The 19,968-nt window shown below is 45.2% G+C and overlaps 1 protein-coding gene across 3 annotated transcripts in view; it reads left to right on the top strand.

Annotated features, from left to right (window-relative positions):
* RABGAP1 (RAB GTPase activating protein 1) overlaps window positions 1–19,968 on the top strand; it is a 263,850-nt gene that overhangs the window by 150,119 nt on the left and 93,763 nt on the right. For all 3 annotated transcript variants that reach the window (XM_073590685.1, XM_073590687.1, XM_073590686.1), the window contains exons 14-16: window positions 14,867–14,980; window positions 16,299–16,373; window positions 16,606–16,731. In XM_073590685.1, the coding sequence (XP_073446786.1) occupies window positions 14,867–14,980; window positions 16,299–16,373; window positions 16,606–16,731 (315 nt within the window). The remainder of the gene's footprint in view (window positions 1–14,866; window positions 14,981–16,298; window positions 16,374–16,605; window positions 16,732–19,968) is intronic.

Consider the following 19,968-nt stretch of genomic DNA (forward strand, 5'->3'; position numbering starts at 1 on the left):
TCAGGGGAGGCAAGAATAATAATAAATCTGAAAGGCCTCAACCGACACATTGCATACCGCAAATTCAAGATGGAGTTGGTAAAGACTGCCATTCCTCTGATAGGGCCGTCTTACTTTATGGCAACTATAGATCTGAAGGATGCTTATTTCCACATCCCCATACATCCTTTGCACAGGAAGTATCTAAGATTTGCGATCCGTCAGGGTCCAGAAGTCAGACACTTTCAGTACAATGTGCTTCCCTTCGGGATATCCTCTGCCCCTCGAGTATTCTCCAAGATTATGACGGAGGCTGTATCCCACATCGGAGGCCAGGTTATATGTATTCTACCCTACCTAGATGACTTACTGATAATAGGAGCCTCCTACCAGACCCTGGAACGCCATGTGACTCAGACCCTGGATATTCTCCAGTCATTGGGGTGGATCCCAAATATAAAAAAAATCACAAATCCAACCCTCTCAGGAGGTAAAATTTTTAGGAATCCTACTAGATTAAAAAAAAACAAATGTCCTTCCTCCCGGAGGAACACCAGAGATCCCTAATATCAAGGATCTCAAATTTCAGGGAACAGAGGTCCCGACCCTCAGGTCCGCCATGTCCATACTAGGTTCTATGACCTCCTGCATCCAGTCGGTGCCTTGGGCGCAGGCCCACTCCAGAACACTCCAGTCCCATATCTTACGAAACTGGAACAGGCGTAGTGTCTCGACGCCCTTTCCAGGGTTTGTGGAGCCAGAAAATCCTCAAACTTCAGGGAGTTTAAAGCAGTGGAGGAAGCTCTACTGGCAGCAAGACACCTGATCCAGGGCCAGCATATCAGAGTCTACTTAGACAATATAACAACAGTGGCCCATCTCAGACACCAAGGCGGCACAAAATCCAGCAGCTTGGAAGCCCTTTCAAGTCGAATATTTTGCTGGGCCAAAAGACACCTCCGTTCTCTGACGGCAGTCCATCTAAAAGGCACCGCCAATCTTCAGGCAGATTTCCTGAGCAGGGAACGCATCCAGCCTGGCGAGTGGACCCTGAACAGAAGAATCTTTCGGACACTAGCCAACAGGTGGGGCCTCCCGGAGGTGGACCTACTAGCCTCAGGAGAGAATGCTCAGGTGAAAAGCTACTTCTCCCTGAACCCCAGGGACAGAGCCCTGGGAGTGGATGCCTTCGCCCACAGGTGGAAGTTCCGTCTAGCATATGCCTTCCCGCCAGTTCCAATCCTTGCTACAACCCTGAGGAAGACTCGGGAGGATCAAACCCCGACCATCTTAGTAGCTCCGCTATGGCCAAAGAGGAGCTGGTACTCTCTAATCACAGAACTACAGGTAGACAGGCCATTCATCCTACCCATAGAAGACGACCTTTTCTTGCAGGGCCCTCTACATCACCCAAACCTCCGGGGAATGAAGTTAGTGGCCTGGTTACTGAGACCCAGATATTGAGGACCAGGGGGCTATCGGAAGCGGTAATAAAAACCCTCCAGAAATCTCGGAGACCGGTCACCATTGCTATATATAATAAGATATGGAAAAGGTTCTCCTCATGGTGTCTGCCAGATCTGCCTGACCCAGAGAACCCTAACGTTTCCTGTATCCTGGATTTCTTACAGTGGGGGCTGGAACTAGGTCTAAAACCTAGCACACTGAAAGTACAGGTATTAGCATTAAGCTCTATGTTTGACTGTGACTTGGCCAACCACAGGTGGATAAGAAGATTCATGACATCAGCCGCTAGGCTACATCCAAAGAAACTAGTTACTGTCCCATCATGTGACTTGAATGTGGTACTTACGGGACTCACTCAATCACCCTTCGAGCCCCTGTCATCCTGTACTTCTCAGCTCCTCATCTGTAAAGTAGCCTTCCTTATAGCAATAACTTCAGCAAGGCGGGTAGGATAACGCCAAGCTCTCTATCAGGGAGCCCTATCTAACCATTAGAGATGATTCCGTAGTTCTCTCTCTTGATCCATCATTCCTACCAAAGGTTGTGTCAGACTTCCATAGATCTCAAAATATAATTCTTCATTCTGCCAAAACCCAGCAAACCCCAAAGAGGAGGAGACGTTTCACACGTTGGATGTAAGACGTATAATTCTCCACTACTTGGAGTACACCAAACCATATGGAATCGACCACAACCTATTTATCCATACCTCTGGTCCAAACAGAGGAAAGAAGGTGGCAAAGAACACCATTGCCAATTGGATTAAAAAGGCTATCTCTGAAGCATACCTGGCGCCAAACATCACTCCCCCTGCAGGGATCAGTGCGCATTCAACACGATCTACCTCTACTTCATGGGCTGAGAGGGCAGGCGCATAGTCATAGCAAATTTGTAAGGCAGCAACCTGGTCCTCCTTACATACCTTTACTAAACACTATAGATTAGACATTGTGTCCAACAGGGATTTAGTCTTTGGCCGAAAAGTTTTTCAGGCCGTTGTCCCCCCCCCCCTAGTGCAGTATAGGTTGTTATGCCTCCTATGCTGTCGTGGAAGGTTGCTAGAGAAAATAGAATTAGACTTACCGGTAACTTGGTTTCTAGAAACCTTCCACGACACCACTATTTCCCTCCCTGCATTCTTGGACAAATTCTGAGAAACTTAAGGTAACCGGTGCTATGGTAATCAGTTATAAGTCACTGGTGAGAGGGAGGTGGGAGGGACCTTTTAACCTCTCGTGCTTCCTGTCCCCCATTAGGGCGTGGAGACAACCTCCTATGCTTTCGTGGAAGGTCTCTAGAAACCGAATTACCGGTAAGTCTAATTCTATTTTCTCCCACAATCCGTGCCACACGGATCGTCTCCTCACTGTCGGCTTTTTATCTCTGCCTCCCCAAGGATGGTGCTTGGGAGCAGAGCCATACTGGAGGCTCTGGTACTGCTACTACTGTGGGGATCAGGGAAGGGAGTCTATTACAAGGATGTGCCTGGCAATCATGAGGCATTATTTCTGATGGTGGTGCAGTGTGGCCGGCATATTAAAGAGGACAGTGGCTGCCAACATAGGAGAGTGAATGAGGATCCATGTATGGGGGACTGTGGCTGACATACTGGGGGGAGAAGGGACCCTGGCTGACATACTGGGGGAGAGGGGACCGTTGCTGGGATACGGGGGGAGAGGCGGGAAAAGACTAACATATTGGGGAGGATAGTGACTGGGGGAGAGTGGACCATGGCTGGCATATTGAGCGAGCGGAGCCCTTGACTTGCATACTTGGGGAGGGACAGTGGCTGTCGTACTGGGGGGGAGGTGGGGACCATGGCTGGCATATTGAGCGAGGGGGAACTGTGACTGGCATACTGGGGGAGGGGAGACACTGGCTGACATACAGAGTTAGAGTGAACCATGGCTGGTATACTGGGGGAGGGGAAGACCATGACATGCATATTGAGCAAGGGTGGACTGGGTCTGGTGGACTGGGGGAGGGGGGGGTGGACTGTAGCTGGCATACTGTGAGGAGGGGGACTTTGGCTGGCATACTGGGGGAGGGGGGGATGTGGCATGCTTATTGAGCAAGGGGGGACCATGGCTGATGTACTGGGGGAGGGGGGACCTTGGCCGACATAAAGGGGGAGGGGGGCCGTGGCTGCGTAATGGGGGAGGGGGGACCATGGCAGGCATTTTGGGGGAGGGGGGGGATTGTGGCTGGCATACTGGGGGAGGGGGTACCGTGTCACGCATATTAAGCAAGAGGAGACTGACTGGGGGAAGGGGGGACCATGGCTGGCATACTTGGGGAGGGGGGGACCGTGTTGCTCATATTGAGCAAGATGGGACTGTGGCTGGTGTACTAGGGGAGGGGGGACCGTGGTTGGCATACTTGGGGAGGGGGGGACCGTGTTGCTCATATTGAGCAAGATGGGACTGTGGCTGGTGTACTAGGGGAGGGGGGACCGTGGCTGGCATACTGGGGGAAGGAGGGAGACCGTGGCTGGCATAATGAGGGAGTGGGGACTGTGACTGCCATACAGGGGGAGTGGGACTATGGCTGGCATACTGAGGGAGGGGGGACGGTGATGTGCCGTGCCAGTGTAGCAGCCGTATGGTTTTAGAACTATTCACCTGCAAATTAACCCCATGTCTCCATGTCATTAGTGTGTTTTTTTTTTGTTTTTTTTTTTGTTTTTTTTACATGACCGGTTCTTTTTAACTTGGGAACATAAAAGAAACATAATTTTTTACACTTAAATAATGTGCTGTTTGATATGAGGACGTTTTCCGGGGGTTCTTAGTAATAAGATCCCCAGCTACATCTGCTGCCCGTTATCACACACAGATCCCCCATCTTTGCTGTGGTCCGTGTTAGCCCCTCACTCTGTGGCTTTCATCATTTAGGCCAGTGTCAGTATGTGCTGATTATGTGGCCTGGTGACCCCTCAGATTATATGGTGTCTGCAGCCATCACCGCTGCGCAGCGTCGTCGTACCGCAGAAAGTGAAGTATTCTTGTATCTCATTAACATTCCAAAATGCAGTGAAAAATAACGTCGACCACACGCATTTCATCTGATTTTTTTTTCTTCCCCCCCCCCTCTACACGATGTTATATTATTGCCAATGAACACTGAGGAAACTCGCCGGTGGGGCAACATCAGCCTTAAAAGGGAAGAAAACTCTGAGGAAGCCGATTTCACAGGGGACCGATATTTATAGAAGCGAACGATAATAACACTGTATGGATAAGAGACTCCAGTCCGTGCTCCACACCAGAGCCCGAGACCTGCTTGTAGTACAGTGCTTTCTATAGGAATTCCTAACAATCACGAGTCAATTGTCCTTTGCTTAAAAATGGAGATGGGAGACTGACAAATCCAAATGTCTGACCCGCAGACAAAACCCGGAAGTGGACCTGGCCATAAAGCGCTCCACTTGTGTCGGACACTCTGCCATGTATATCCTGTGCCAGACTACTAAATATAATCATTGCATTAACTCGGGCTGCGATTAGCAGGTTCACTAATTGTATTACCATGAAGTAATATGCGCTTCATCTGCTGGCATAATGTATGAGCACTCGCTGATTAATAATGGAGGAGAAGTCTTCACAGCACAGCGGGGGATAGAAAGCTGCTTATTAGGCTCTTCCGGGGGCTTTGGTTGCCTAAATTTTATTTTCACTTCATAGATTTGGTTAAAGAATATCGACGAGACAAGCTTAAGCCTCCAGCGTGAAATCATGTGTATGTACGTCAGCGCTAGGGTCTGCAAATGTGCAGGGGGCTTACATAGCCGGCATCTGTGTCAAGTAATTGTTGACCATATTGAGGACACTTGTGGCAACCGATGGGTTATCCTGGCAGCTGGGGGCCTACTGAAGACCCTAATTTACTGCCATCTTGGACCTGTGAAGATCATCCACAAGCTGACCTTCAGAGGGCGCTGCAATTTTCAGTAGATACTGTAGTTTTGCAATATACTGTGCTCAGTCTCCGTAAAAGGGCTGTGAAAAGTGAAAAAAGGTGTAAGAAAAAGTAAAAAAAAAGTCTAAAAATGTTAAAATTTGATTCCCCCCCCCCCATTAAAAGTGGAGAAATAAAAAAAAAAAAAAGTGGTACTGCTACATGCATAATCATCCAGTCTAACAAAATATAAATATTTTATGTATTTATTAATCTCCCAATAGATAGATGTCACATGGAGGAAATAGAATAAAAATGCCAGAATTGTTTTTTCTCGGTAAGATGCAGTGAAAAAAGTACATACAGGACTCCAAAATTTTTTATGTCTATAACACTCGTGTGAGGACCAAACGTTGCATTGATGGGGAAAACTAACAATGCAGGGCTGGCTTCACATTTGCGTTTGTTTGCACAGCGTTTCATCCTCATAAATCGTATGCATCATGTTTTCCTGTCTATAACATGTTGTACGCAGGGGCACAGTCGTTTGCATCAGTTCGCATGCGTCAGCGTACGCATGCGTTGTTTTTCGGTGTGCGGTGGGGTCCGGTGAAAGCATCATGTTGGATTTTTGGAAGCGGCAAAAATTCATCAAATATGCGCATGCATGCGGATGAGTGCATCAAATCAACACATTACTGTCTATGAGAACGCATTACTGTCCGGGAAATGAGACGCCCATTGGGTGTGGCTTGTGACAAGGAAATTCTCTGAACGCATGCGCTGAAAAAGATGCAGCGTAAGCTGATGCAGATAAAAAATGCTGCGTGAACATGAGCTTGTACGAGTTTTGACATGCGTTTGCGCATGCAGATTATATGCTGCGCACACAAACGCTAATGTGAACCTAGCCTTACTGGTCTCGGCAAAAGGTGACACAAATCAATTTTTTTTTCACGTTTTTTTTTAAAAAAATAAATCTTTTACTATTTTTTTTCACCTCTTTAAATAATAATAATAATAATAAAAACTAGGCCATAATTCACGCTAGTTTGGCTATTTTAGACTTGCTGTTCTATACTGAAGAGTTTTCAGCAGGCTCGCTATCATCAGACGCAGGATTACAATGACAGGTAATAGCTCTGCACTGCTGATAACACGAGAGCCACCATTTACTATAGTTGGTGGCACTGCTCCTCTCTCCTTATTTCACAATGACACATGCATGGGCATATACATGTGCATTTCCTGGAAAGACAGGAAGTTACTCTATACTTGCCCTAGTGGCCAGGGTGAAAATTGCAGGATTGTTTTTATTTATTCTTAAATACAGATCATATGAAAAAAATACATTTGACATAAAAAGCTGGCTAAAAAAGTACATAATTATTATTCATATTCCCTAATTATATTTTTATTGCTAATCTTTCTCCTTACTAGTGCTTTAGTTTGTGAAAACGTTTTGTCTAAATATGCGTAACACAAGGAATGATATCGGGGGGAAAAAAAATCTGTGTTTTAACCCCTTAATATCTAATGAAGTACATTTTTGTCACAGGTTGCATACAGATCGGACTTAGGAGCTGAGCCTCTTTATGCCTGGCAGATGTCGGGTGCATTATACAGCCAGCATCTGCTTTCAGTTGTTGCTTTTCAACCTCTTAACTGCTGCTATCACTAGAAAATGACATTTAAATGGCTTCTTTGTAAGCATAGGGAGACTATGGTTTACTTTGGCAGCCGAGGGCTAGTTGAAGACCTCCATGGTTGCCATCATAATATGTAATGTGATAAGTAGATTTGCAAATCACTGTATTTAAAATATTTTTGTCTCTCTTCCCTCAAAAATCACTTTGAGGTGCCGGTCACTAGACGTCTCGTTTCTTGCTAACTTGCTGAATACTGCCTGTTGTCAAGAGTAATTCGTCAAGCAGCAGAGACATGGATTGCAGGATTTGAAGATGGTGCTTTTTCTCTCTTCTTCTGCTCTCCTGTCTCTCAAATTGCATACAGACCTAGAAGAAATTTAGGCTTTCAATTCAAGGAAGGTACGCAAGCCATTACACAATGGCAAAAAGATTGCACATTGGGTAGCAAAGCAAAGGTAGTCCCAATACTCTTAGTGCTGGCAGAATGTTTATAAAATATGGATGAGCCACTGAGAACGAATGTTTGATAAGTTACAGAACCGGTGAATCGGGACAGTTCCTGGACATTTAAAACTGTTTTGTGCACCAAAAGCAGTATTACCTTTTGTGGGGTGAGGGCAGTAAGACCTGCATACTAAACCTTCTGTAAATATGCAGCTTGGGGTCCTGTACATAACGGTAGAATGAGGACATTGTATGGTGAGCATTAGCCCCATGGGGAATGAATGGAGGTTGAGCTCTGTTTCATTCTCCATAAAATTGTCACTTTCGGCCTATTCTGAGTGTCTCAGTGGTTGGACCCCCAGTAGTAAGTCATCACCTATTTACACTCTAGGTGCTAACTTGCTTTCACCCCACAACCCTTTTAAAATCCATATTGCATTGGTGGAGGTCCTCCATCTGCACCCCACCCGATCTGCTGTGTTCAGTCCTGCCATATAAAAATAGTCAATGTAGCCGCACAGCGCAGCTTTGTAGTTGCCGTTCAGAGTGCGGCAGCCTACCCCTATTGACATCAATAGAAACTGAGCTGCAGGACCTCAGTGAATGGAATTCTGTTTGTCTCCATTCATCTTTGACATCTGGTGACCACGAGTGCTGAAAACCGCTGACCAGATAGTGGTGATATATCCTAAGGATAGTCTTGTGAGCTTTCCTGAAAGTTGCAGAAAGTTGGCATTTTCCCCCCGAGAAGAACGGATTTGTCAGTATCAAGGCTTCGTGTGCCTTTATTGACCAAAACACTCGTAAAACCTACAAATAGATTGTGTTCATCAACAATTGTGACATGGACACAAGACGCCACATGCGGGAATTCAGGCTACTTTTTTTTTTAACTCCTTCCTGTCTGTGTCTTCATACTAACTCCTCCTCTGGTTATTCCAGTCACACGTCAGACTATGTAGGGGTCCACGAGTGTCTACATACACCCCGGTGGGCATTACTGGGAATATGACGCTCGTTTTCACAGAGCCCCATGATAACGTCTTGAGACATGTCGGAGGTTGCCTTACCATGGATTACCCCCTTGGAGGGGTCAGGCTGCTCACATACTGTGATTGGCAGGGATAAAGCACAAGTCAATAGATATTGATGCCACTGAACTTTTTTGTTTGTCCTGTGACGTGAGCCGCTTGGAGACCCTTTTGATGTTTGTTTTGAGGGTCTACATTTCTTCTAAATTACTTTTTTTTTGTTCTCTGGGAATATAAGCCTGTCGTAGCGAGCTCATTTCACATGGCTCCTGCAGGATCTGTTTATTGCTCTCCCCGATCTTCCTGCCATTCTGCGACTGCGTTCACACAGGGTGTGGGCTCACAAGGGTTTCCTACAGTTCCCACTGCCCTTCAAGCTTGAGAAATTGCCAGTTCTCACAGAAAGGTATAAAAATAGGAGGAGGTTAGCCCATGCCTATGGCACAGCCCTCCGTGCCGGTCAAGCTTACAAAAACACGCTCTTTGTTTCAATCTTTTCTGTGTCGTTATCGCTTCCTCAAGATGGAATAGAAAGAACCACATGTGAGACGTCTGGAGGAACTTCCCAAGAGCCGCGGCTGGTAATGCTCCGTGGTGCACGTAAGGTGACGGAAAACCATGATTTCATGGCTGATCTGCTGCGGCCTGTGCGTATACTGAGTCATTATACCAAGATCCCTCTACATAGCCCAGCTTCTGCCAATGATGGCAATTTTATTAGTTTCCGGAACGCTGTGAATTCCAGCATGGAGACACGTCTTCTGTTATAAAGTCGTAGCCATAGGCAGCACTGATATTATGTGATGGCTGTTCTTTATATTTCATTATTTATAGGATCCATTTATGGTGAAATAAATATTTAATTTTACCATTTCCAGAAAAAAAATATGTACCCCTGAAGAGTCGAAATATATATATTTATAGGTTGTTTTTTTTTTGTTTTGTTTTTTTACAAATATTGTGACAATTAACTTTGGCCCCTGTTGCATGTCCGGAAGGGGCAGTCACCCAGCTTTCCTAGATTTCTGAATGACAAATCTGCCTAGTTCTGCAGTGCGCGATAGCCGGTGGATGCAGAAAGACCAATCTTTGTCAGGTGTGAAAGGAAGCTCATGGTTCAGAGCTCCAGAACAGAAAAATTAAGCTCTCAACCTTATAAAAGAATGTTATAATATTCATCAATACAGAATTTAAAAGGGATGTTTTTAATCTCAGAATGTTGTGAATACTAAATAACCACCCACCCTCCGCGTCTGCTGTTATGGTGCTGTTTGGGTTTTCTGCCTCGCTTCACACGATCATGTGCCCCCTGCAGTCATTCACCTTGTAGTCAGTGATTGCCTGCAGTGGTCACTTGTCCACCCAGGCTGAACAGGAAGTACTGGTATGGATGCAGGTGCGTTGAAGGAGGAATAGTTGAGATTGAGAAGGTGATAGATTGAGAAGGTGAGTATTCTTTATTTCATTCTTTATTTCACCTTGTAGTCAGTGATTGCCTGCAGTGGTCACTTGTCCACCCAGGCTGAACAGGAAGTACTGGTATGGATGCAGGTGCGTTGAAGGAGGAATAGTTGAGATTGAGAAAGTGATAGATTGAGAAGGTGAGTATTCTTTATTTCATTAGTTTTTAGCATTCTGAGAATTTCTTTCAGTTTTCGATGTCTGGACGACCCATTTAAAAAAGGGTAATTGTGACTCAGAAGAAAAAGTCTGCAAATTACTCTGACTGCCGGATTATGACTGTATGCGAAGTCATGATTCCCCTGTATTCCCAGCACTAGCGTGTTGTCAGCTGATGCAATTTGCGGTCACCTGCCGACTAGACTTCTGCACTCCTTTCAGTTCTCTTCGGTTGGGAGAAGCTGGGTGAGACTAGTCGGCATGTGACCGCAATTGTGTTACTTGTATACATGTGGAATTGTAACCATACGCGCATTGCACATTGGCATGTAAAGTGACTGCAGACTTTTCTTCTGAGACAGGACAATTCCTTTAATAAATTAGTGTCTTAATATGGTAGCCTAGCGCGTCCTCCGGGCCATATGACTTTCATACTCCTCCTGGGAGAGTCCTCTTTACTAGCGCATCGACCCAATGATCAGGCGATCAGAAGTGGCTGGATTTCAGATTAATGTTGTACCTCTGCTGCTACCCCCCAACTGAAAAAAGGGGCCACCTAAATCTACCACCTGGCTCCAACACCATATTTTTCATTGTTTTTAGACCACAAAACTGGAGATGCTCACATCTAAATTGTGATTTCCATTTCAAACAACTATAGCACGTTGCCACAGTAGTTGCACGCAGGTGACACCAACGCACTGCAATGGCATCACAATGTTGTCAAACACGTTACATCACTATGTTCATTTCAAAAGGAAAATTATTGCTACATACAGTGCTAATTTCTCATGTCAACAACAGAATTGATAAGTCTACTGTCAGATCCAGGGCTGTGGAGTCGGAGCTCATTTTGGTGGAGTCTGAGTCGGTATAAAATGGACCAACTCCTAAAATATATAATAAATTGGGTACAGTAGTTCAATGCAGAATGTGCTGAATATTTTTCATAGGAATTTGGGAAAGTTATGAAATGTCCTATAAAAGGCTGTTCTATTTTTGATCTAAGGCTACATTCACACACAGCGTTTTTGCTGCGTTTTTTGAGGATACGTTTTTTCAGCTGCAAAAGCAGATCAGCTTTTTATAAAAACGCATCACCTGAAAGGTTTTTAGCTCATAGATGTTTTCTATAGCAAAAGCAGATTAGAAATCTGCTCCATCTATCCATTTATCCATATCTGTCTATCCATATCTTATCTGTACCAAAAAGAATGAAAGCCGGGTAGCACACAGTCTAACACTCCTTTTTTTTTTTTTTTTTTTTTTTTTTAGCACCAGTCAGGTACACCTCATAGCTGCCCAAAAGGACGCCCAGGACAGGCATTTTTCGTCTTCAGTAACACATCAACATCAATTGATAGTTGGAATAAATAGACTACATTCACCACATCTTAAGGTGCAGGCTTTATTTTCAAGTGTAGTGGTGTGCAGTATAAGGTTCTGCAGCAGCTGAGGTGTGCAGTATGAGATTCTGCGGAACAGTATGAGGTTCTGCCCCCCCCCCTAGTTTTGATCCCGGCTAAAACCGTTTCTTATAGATATGGCGAACCCTCAGATAACCCTAAATGAAGGTCAATGGACACAGGTGGCTGAATTGAAGGAACTGCTTAATCACCTATTTACCGTGACTAAAAAATTACAAGCTGAGGATTTAACTCCTGGCATTTTCATAAGGGAGTGGAAGAACTTACTATTTTGCCTTTCCCAAAGAGGAGATTTAATTGCAGATGGCATTTCTGCTTCAATGAAACGGAGAGAGGCACAGCTATTGGAAAATAAAATTTTTCTGGCAGCTGTTTATGTGGACCCAAGTCATCGTATATTGCTTGATGATCAACAGCTTACTAAAGGAAAAGAAGCTCTGACTGAGGTAGCAGTTAGGATGAGTGGCCTACAGGAGGACTGCCAGGCGCAAGAGGACTTGGGTCCTGACAGTGCTACTGCTGCCATATCTTCATCCTCATCAGATGAGGAGTTTGACTTTGACAAGTATTTGGATGATATGGAGCAGGCAAAGGGAAAAAGATTTCACTCCATCTCCTATAGCAATCAGATTAACCATATTTCAGCAAAATGTTTCACTTGCTCTCAAAGAAATAGAAAAATTCAACCGTTCATCAAAACTGACTGTGCATGAGGCAATTCCTTTATACCCGGAAGTTGTTAGAGATGTTGCCCATGTGGTTACGGCTTTGCCTCCAACCCAAGTTACTGTAGAGAGGTTGTTCTCTAGCCTTAAAATTATTAGGTCAGATTTTAGGTCATCTATGAAGGAGGATCTGATGGAGGCAATTCTATTTCTTAGAACAAATTCATAGATTGCACAAATGTTATTTAGTATGTTTTTGTTGAAAACGTTTTTTTGCCACTTAGTTTATTACAGTGTTATTTATATACTGTATATATATATATGTGTGTGTGTATATATATATATATATATATATATATATTGTAATCGATATTACATAGTGTATTACATATTTACAATTTATTAGTTTTTTGTGTTCTAAAATTGTATTCCAATAAATATATATTATGTTCTATCTAAATGTCTTGATTATTGTATCATAAAAATGATTAAATGTCTGATGTTCACATTGTACTACAATAAATTTTTCACTTAAATATAAGCAATATATGTTGGAGTTGTGGAGTCGGTGGAAGGGAAATTGAGGTTTGGCTTACCGACTCCACAGCCCTGGTCAGATCCAACAACGAGGATATGAACATAAAGCCAAAAGGCTGGCCAATGCAGCGCACACAAGTATTCCTCCAACTTCCCCATGCACATGCATGTTATGCTTGGCTAGTGTGAATGTGTTCTTAAAGGAAATCTGTCACCAGGTTTTTGCTATCCCATCTGATAGCTGCATGATATAAGGACAGAGACCCTGATTTCAGCGATATACAGTTATCACTTACTGGGCTGCTTACTGTCATCTTGCTAAAAATCCCTGTTTTATCTGCTGCAGATCTAGCACTTCCCTAAATGCTGAGCTCTTTATAACCCCGCCCCCACCACTGATTGGCAGCTTTCTGTGCACAGGCAAAAAGCTGGTGTGGGCGAGGTTATACAGGGCTCATAAATATAGAGGACCGCATTGCAGCAGATTTACTAGTCCTCAATCTTCTGCTGATAGAACGGTAGTTTATGAAAACTGCAGCCAGCAGCTCAGTAAGTTAAACATCGCTGGAATAAGGGTCTCCATCTCTACTTTATTTTATGGCAAAAACCTGGTGACAGATTCCCTTTAATAGAGAAAGGCGAGTAAGATGCTGCCATTCACTTCTCAAAGCGGCTCAACTCTGCCTTTTATGCAGGCTCACACGCTGAGCCCGCAATTTTTCCCCTACGTAATGGCTGATTTAATCAGCCATCATCTGCATTTAACAGCCAGTGAAACTGTTTGTTAACCTGTAAAATCCTATTGTCAATCTGACAGCAACATTTAACATCCTGGGGGGAGGGGGGGTCGTCATTCCATGCTCCCGTGACGTGATTGCTGTGCACCGATGACAGCCGGGAGTGCCTGACATTACGATCCTCCTGTGAAAGCCAGTCCATGGCTGAAATTCATAGGAGATCTTGATTTCTGCTGTGCATAGCAGAAATGATGCACTACTATGTATAGACAATTAAGTAGCTTAAAAAAGAAAAAAAATTAGCTCAAGTTCAAATCACCCCTCATTTTCCCATTTAAAGAAAATACGCATTCGGTATTGCTGCTTTCAAAAACGCCTGACCTATCAAAATATATAATAAATTAATCTCATTGGTAAACTGCCTAACAAAAAAGAAAACTCCAGAATTATGGTTCCTTGGCCGCCGTAACACTTAAATAAAATGCAGTAAGAGATGACAAAACATTGTCTATCCCCAAATGGTATTGATGAAAATTTCAGCTCCGGGTGCAAGAAAATAAGTCCTCACCGAGCCCCAGATTCCGAAAAATGAAAATGTCTCAAGGCTTGGAAAGTAACGACACAAGCAAAATTTTTTTCTTTTTGTTTTTTTTTTCTTTTACAAATTTCCCCAATTTTATTTTTAACCACTTTAAAAAAACAAAACAAAGCAAACTATTCATGATTGCTATCTGCGTATTCGCACTGACCTGGGGGAATCCTATTTCCATCTCAATTTTATCATACAGTGAAACATTGTAACTAAAAAAAAAAAAAAAACAGCATCATTGTATAATTGCACTCCCCCCCCCCCCCCCCCCCCCCCCCCGATTTCCAGTGCATCACATGATAAAATGAATGGCGTCATTCAAAAATACAACTCTTCCCCGCAGAACAACACAAGCTCTCATAAGGCTATGGGGATGGAAAAATAAAAATGTTATGTCTCTTTGAGGAAGGAGAGGAAAAAATAGAAAATTGCAAGGTGGTGAAAGGGTTAAAGAGGACCTGTCGAGAGTTTAATTTTTTTTTTTTTTTTTTTAAAGCAAGTGACAGGTCCTCTTTAAGTGGCCGGCTTATCCTGCTGAAATCGGCAAAAATTTTTAGCTAATTTTATGCACTACCTCCTTACCATTTGGCTGCTGTCGAAACAATGATATGATAGGCAAAATCCAATAGCCAGTAGTGTGAACAAGCACCAAAAAATTGTAATTGTAAAGAAGCCCTTTCTACATGTAGAATACACAGTTCCAGCTTTGGTTCTCTTGGTTTTTGGAAGGTGGCATAAGTGTTAATGTTGCCCTTATGCAGTCTGTAGCAGCAAAAGTCCATGTAGAATAATGAGCTTGAAATCCTATGGTTTTCTCTTCCCAGGAGTCTCCGCAGGACAGCGCCATCACACGTGACATCAACAGAACGTTCCCGGCTCATGATTACTTCAAAGATACCGGGGGAGATGGACAGGACTCGCTTTACAAAATCTGCAAGGTAGCCAATCCTAAACCACAAAAAAAAACAAAAAAAAAAACATCCCGAACGCCAAAACAGAATGTATCACAAAAAACTGCCAAAATGCTGGCAGTCAAAACCGTTCATAAGGCGCTAAGGAGAGGATGAAAAAACACTAGGAACATGAAGTTTCACATAAAAAATGCCGGTGTTTCCTGAAGCATCTTCCTCATAGAATACTCTGCAGATTCACCTGCCTGAAAAAGATGTTGTATGCATGTACCTTTAAAAAGTTCAAAGCCTTACTCCACATAGACATTGTTTTTTCTAAAAGTTAAAATCTTGTTTACAAGATCCTATCCTAATATGTATTAGGTGTAATATTAATATTAGCAAAAACCTCAAATCAGAAATGTAGTATAGTTCTTCTGATCTCCTATGTTGCTTACCCCATGTGCAGGGCATTGCAGTAGCTTAGGTATCCATGTTTGCAACCACTCTTATAGTGACAGTTCCTGTAACCATGGATACCTATGCTACTGTGATGCCATGCACATGGGGTAACCGACATAGCCTATCAGAAGAACTATACTACATTTCTAAATGGAGGTATTTGCTTCTATTATTATCATACCTCCTACATATTGGGGATAGGATCCTTGTATCCTTCACTGTCGGTAGCACAGTGTATTCAGGTGTGATGAAGTTCCTGCATGGCAGTGACCTACTCCACCATAGTGTTCATCTGGATCTTCGTCCTTGGGATGCAGATACAGTTGAAAAGTAACACTTGCCCTTGCCTCATTGGCACAGAATCCGGTGCTAGCAATGCTTGCATCTATCCAAAGAGGGGGAAATTTTAAGAAGACCCCCCCCCCCCCCACACACACACAGACACACACACACACACTTATAACATCCTCAAACTTTTCAGCCAATTTAGAGGTGGTCTTCATTTGGAGACAGTGCACTCGAATGGACACCTGGTTGTAATGCAGCCCCTATAGTGGTGCAGTCAGTAGTAGGAGAGTTTAGTGACGGTTTCTGCGTGTCTTATACTAATTGAGCCGTCTGACCCCTTTTTGGTCAGTGTTCCCCCTTTGAGGCTCATTCCGATATCTGTAACCGGATCTGTAACCTTTCGACATGTAGCATCGGACACGCTGGTGTATGTGTGTGTTCATTCACTCGTACACACAGTGTAAATCAGACATCCACTATGGCAGCTTGTGGGACGTCGGCCATAAACTTGTGATTAATAATCTCTGAAAGAAAAAAAAAAATCACTTTTGGCTCCGTTTGAAGTTTACGACTTTAGGAAGATCTGACCGTCTGTCTGCTGTCTTCTTTTTCCTAGGCCTACTCTGTGTATGACGAAGAGATCGGGTATTGCCAAGGCCAGTCGTTCCTCGCCGCGGTCCTCCTGCTACATGTGGGTTTTCATTAAATCTTGTTGTTAACCACGGAGGCCCCCCTGTAATAATAGGCTGCTGTGTGTCGGTACTGATGATAGACACCCAACCTGTCATGGCCTCCGTGATCATGTCATCTGGATTGTTTCATAGAAACGTGTCTGAGGACTAGCAGTACTGTTTATGTAGAAGAGATCCGGCAGGAAGATTACATTTTTATATTTTTTTTTTTTTCTATTTCTGCTTCTACAGATGCCTGAAGAACAAGCTTTTAGCGTCCTGGTCAAAATCATGTTCGATTATGGACTTCGGGAACTTTTCAAACAGAACTTTGAAGATCTCCACTGCAAGTTCTATCAGCTGGAGCGGCTGATGCAGGTTAGTAGCCGCTTTGTGTCAGGCTGTGTTCACACGTTCAGGATTTTTCGCGTTTTTGCCGTGTTTTTCCACGGCAAAAACGCTTAAAAAAATGCATACATTAAGCATCCTATTAATAGAATGAAATCCGCAATTTTTGTGCACATGATGCGTTTTTTTCCCGCAAAAAAAAGCGCATTGTGGAAAAAACGCAGCATGTTCATTAATTTTGTAGAAAATTTGCGGATTTCATTGTATCAGGAAGCGCCGGGGAAAAAACGTGAAAAATTAGCAAAAGAAAACCGCGATAAAAACCACGAATAAAAAATTGCAGATTTCCTGGGAAGGAGTCCGTTTTTTCTCAGGAAATTTCTGCATACGTGGGCACATAGTATTTTATATAATCAAATGTCATATTTTTCTCCTTCGCCTCATTGGGGGACACAGATACTGTGGGTGTATGCTTCTACCGCTAGGAGGCTGACACTAAGTGAAAAAAAGAGGTTAGCTCCTCCTCTGCCGTATACACCCTCGCCCCTATTGCGGGCAGAAATCAGTTTTTTGCTTAGTGTCCATGGAGGCACACGTCTGTTTTTTTCTCTAGACCTTTTTCATCTTTTTCCATGAAGATGTGACAGGGGCAACGGATCCTATTGAAAGGGTCCGATTTCCCCAAACCAACAACGGACGAGCACGTGTGAGTATCGCCTCCACGTTTCCTCTCCCGCACCGTGGGACATGTCTGGGCCTTTTTCCCCAGACTTTTTTTTTTTTTTGCCATGAAGATGAGACTGGGGCAACAGATCCTATTGAAAGGGTCCGATTTCCCCAAACCAACAACCGGCGAGCACGTGAGAGTGTCCCTCCACGTATCCTCTCCAGCGTCGTGGGACACAATGCCGGATTTAGCCCTGACCACCGTAGGTATTGAAACCATGGGCTGTACAGAGGCACAAGACTAGTCCGTGCGGCCCCCACTGCTCCACCAATGCTTAGACTGCGGTGCTGCAAGGTGGCGGACTGTCCCTCTCCTCACCCCCTGAAGGGGTTAGATGGAGCTAGGGTGCCTGCACCGTCCTATTTTGTCAAGGCCCCCTCACATACCTGCGCTCAGGCTGAAGAGGATCATCGGTGAGGAGAGGGTCTGGGAGGGCTCCTGCGAAGATCTCAGGGCTGGAAGCCACCAGCCATGCAAGGCTGAGGGTGGCTGGATCCGTCAGGCGTCGCCGCGCAGTTAGTGGCGCCATGTTTTTTTGTGTACCGCGACCCCCCTGTCGGGTAGGGGAAAAATTGAGGCCGCAGCTGGAAGTCCCGCCCCTGGAGCCGCGCGTCACTTCCGGCGGCCCGCCCCGCGCTGGGCGGCGGCGAAGAAATTTAGGCCACGGCTTCGGAGAGCGGCTAGGCCGCAGAACGGAAGCACCGCCCCTAGAGCCGTTTTTTTTTACATGCTATGCAAATAAAGTCCGTGGAGCCTCATTTAAGTGTCTCAAACACGGGACTAGCCAGATCTTCCTCCAGGGAAGGACCCAGCCAAGGAGTGGCTCCTTTCGGAAACCACAATTACCACCATATTAAGTGGCTCTTTAAGTCAATATCCAGCTCTTTATGAGTTTACAGATATGACAAGGGAAATACCAAGGCCAGGTATCCATCCACAGACAGCTGTTTCAGGGTGTTGCCCCTCATCAGTGTGGAGTAGGATTCTGGCTAGGTGGGAGCAATGCCTAGTAGACCAACATCAGGAAACAATCACTGACCTCAGGGAGATCAGTCAAAGAAAACACTGCGGCAGACGGGAAAGCCTACGAATCCGAACGCGCCAGGAGCCCTCCCCTGCGACCGCGACCAATGTGTCAATTCCCCCGTAGTGGGCCCGATCACTGTCACAGTCCATGCCGTCGCTTACGAGAGCAGTAGAGTCCCTTCAAGCCCCAGATAGGGGCAGGGACGATGGCTCGCCGGCCTTAGATGGAACCTCCACCTCACAAAGGCCTCCGGCCTGCAGGGGCCGCTCTCACTCCAGGCAGACCCGGAGGAAACGAATCCACACGGTGTCGCCCAGTCCATCCGGTGCCTTGGCATTCGTAAGTGGTTGATAGCGAGCAGACCTCAGATTGCGACCCAGACGAGCCCATTGACCTGGACACTCCAGGGTCACGTGAAACAGTGGACAGCCTCATAGAAGCCATCAATCACACCCTGGGGATTGAGGATGATCCCCCAGCAGCTACGGGGCAGAAAGTGGCATTTAAGCGAGTGAAGCGCCTGCACATAATTTTTTTCCTCTCACCTGTAGTTTGAGGACATAGTGTAGTGGCACAGAGAATGTCCAGACAGGCGTTTCTCGGGTCAAAAGGCACTTGAAACAAGGTATCCGTTTGCTCCGGACCTGCGTAAAAGATGGATGGTATCCCCGATGGTGGATCCTCCACTAAGCCACTAAGACCCTGCTATCCGTCCCTAGTGTTTCCTCGATTAAGGATCCCACGGATCGCCTTATAGAGAGCTTAGCTCGCTCAGTATATGAGGCGTCAGGGTCAGCACTCGCTCCCTCGTTCGCAGCAACTTGGGTAGCCAAGGCTATGATATCATGGTCAGAAACATTAAACAAGGTCGCGCAGGAGCAGGATCCATCTGCAGAGATTTCGGAGTTCACAGGTCGGATGGCGATGACCGGAAACTATGTAATCAATGCGTCTTTGGATGCGGCCAATTGCTAGGCACTTGATACTTGACTTCCCTGCCTTATCAGTGCGGCCGCCTATTTGGGGAGAAGTTGGATCAACTTATCTCCGACTCTACAGGAGGAAGGAGCAGGTTTCTCCCTCAACAAAGGGTCAAACCGCTTTTTCGTCACCCGTTTCAGGCACGTTTTCGGGCCTTTCGCAACACATGGTGGACTACAGCGGCCAATTCCGCCGCCTCAGGCCGCCCCAACCAGGATAACGGAGCGGCAGGTCTCGTATAGAGCCAACCCATTGGGGAGATTGCGTGCTCAGCAGCACAGATCGAGGGGATCCAGATCCCAAAGATCGTCGGCCAAATGACTCGAAGCCTTTACCAGACGACACTGGCAAGGTGGGCGGCCGCCTACTCTGGTTTTTTCACGTCTGGGCCAATGTCGCTCACGACGCATGCGTAAAAGGAATTGGTGGCCTCAGGTTACAAAATAGAATTTGTCAGATACCCGCCAAGACGGTTTTTTCTTTCCCGGCTTCCCAGAGTCGATTCCCAGGCAAGGGCTCCATCGGGAGCCAT

This window comes from Dendrobates tinctorius, unplaced genomic scaffold (genome assembly GCF_039654945.1).
Source record: "Dendrobates tinctorius isolate UK_male_01 unplaced genomic scaffold, ASM3965494v1 ptg000120l, whole genome shotgun sequence".
NCBI lineage: Eukaryota > Metazoa > Chordata > Amphibia > Anura > Dendrobatidae > Dendrobates > Dendrobates tinctorius.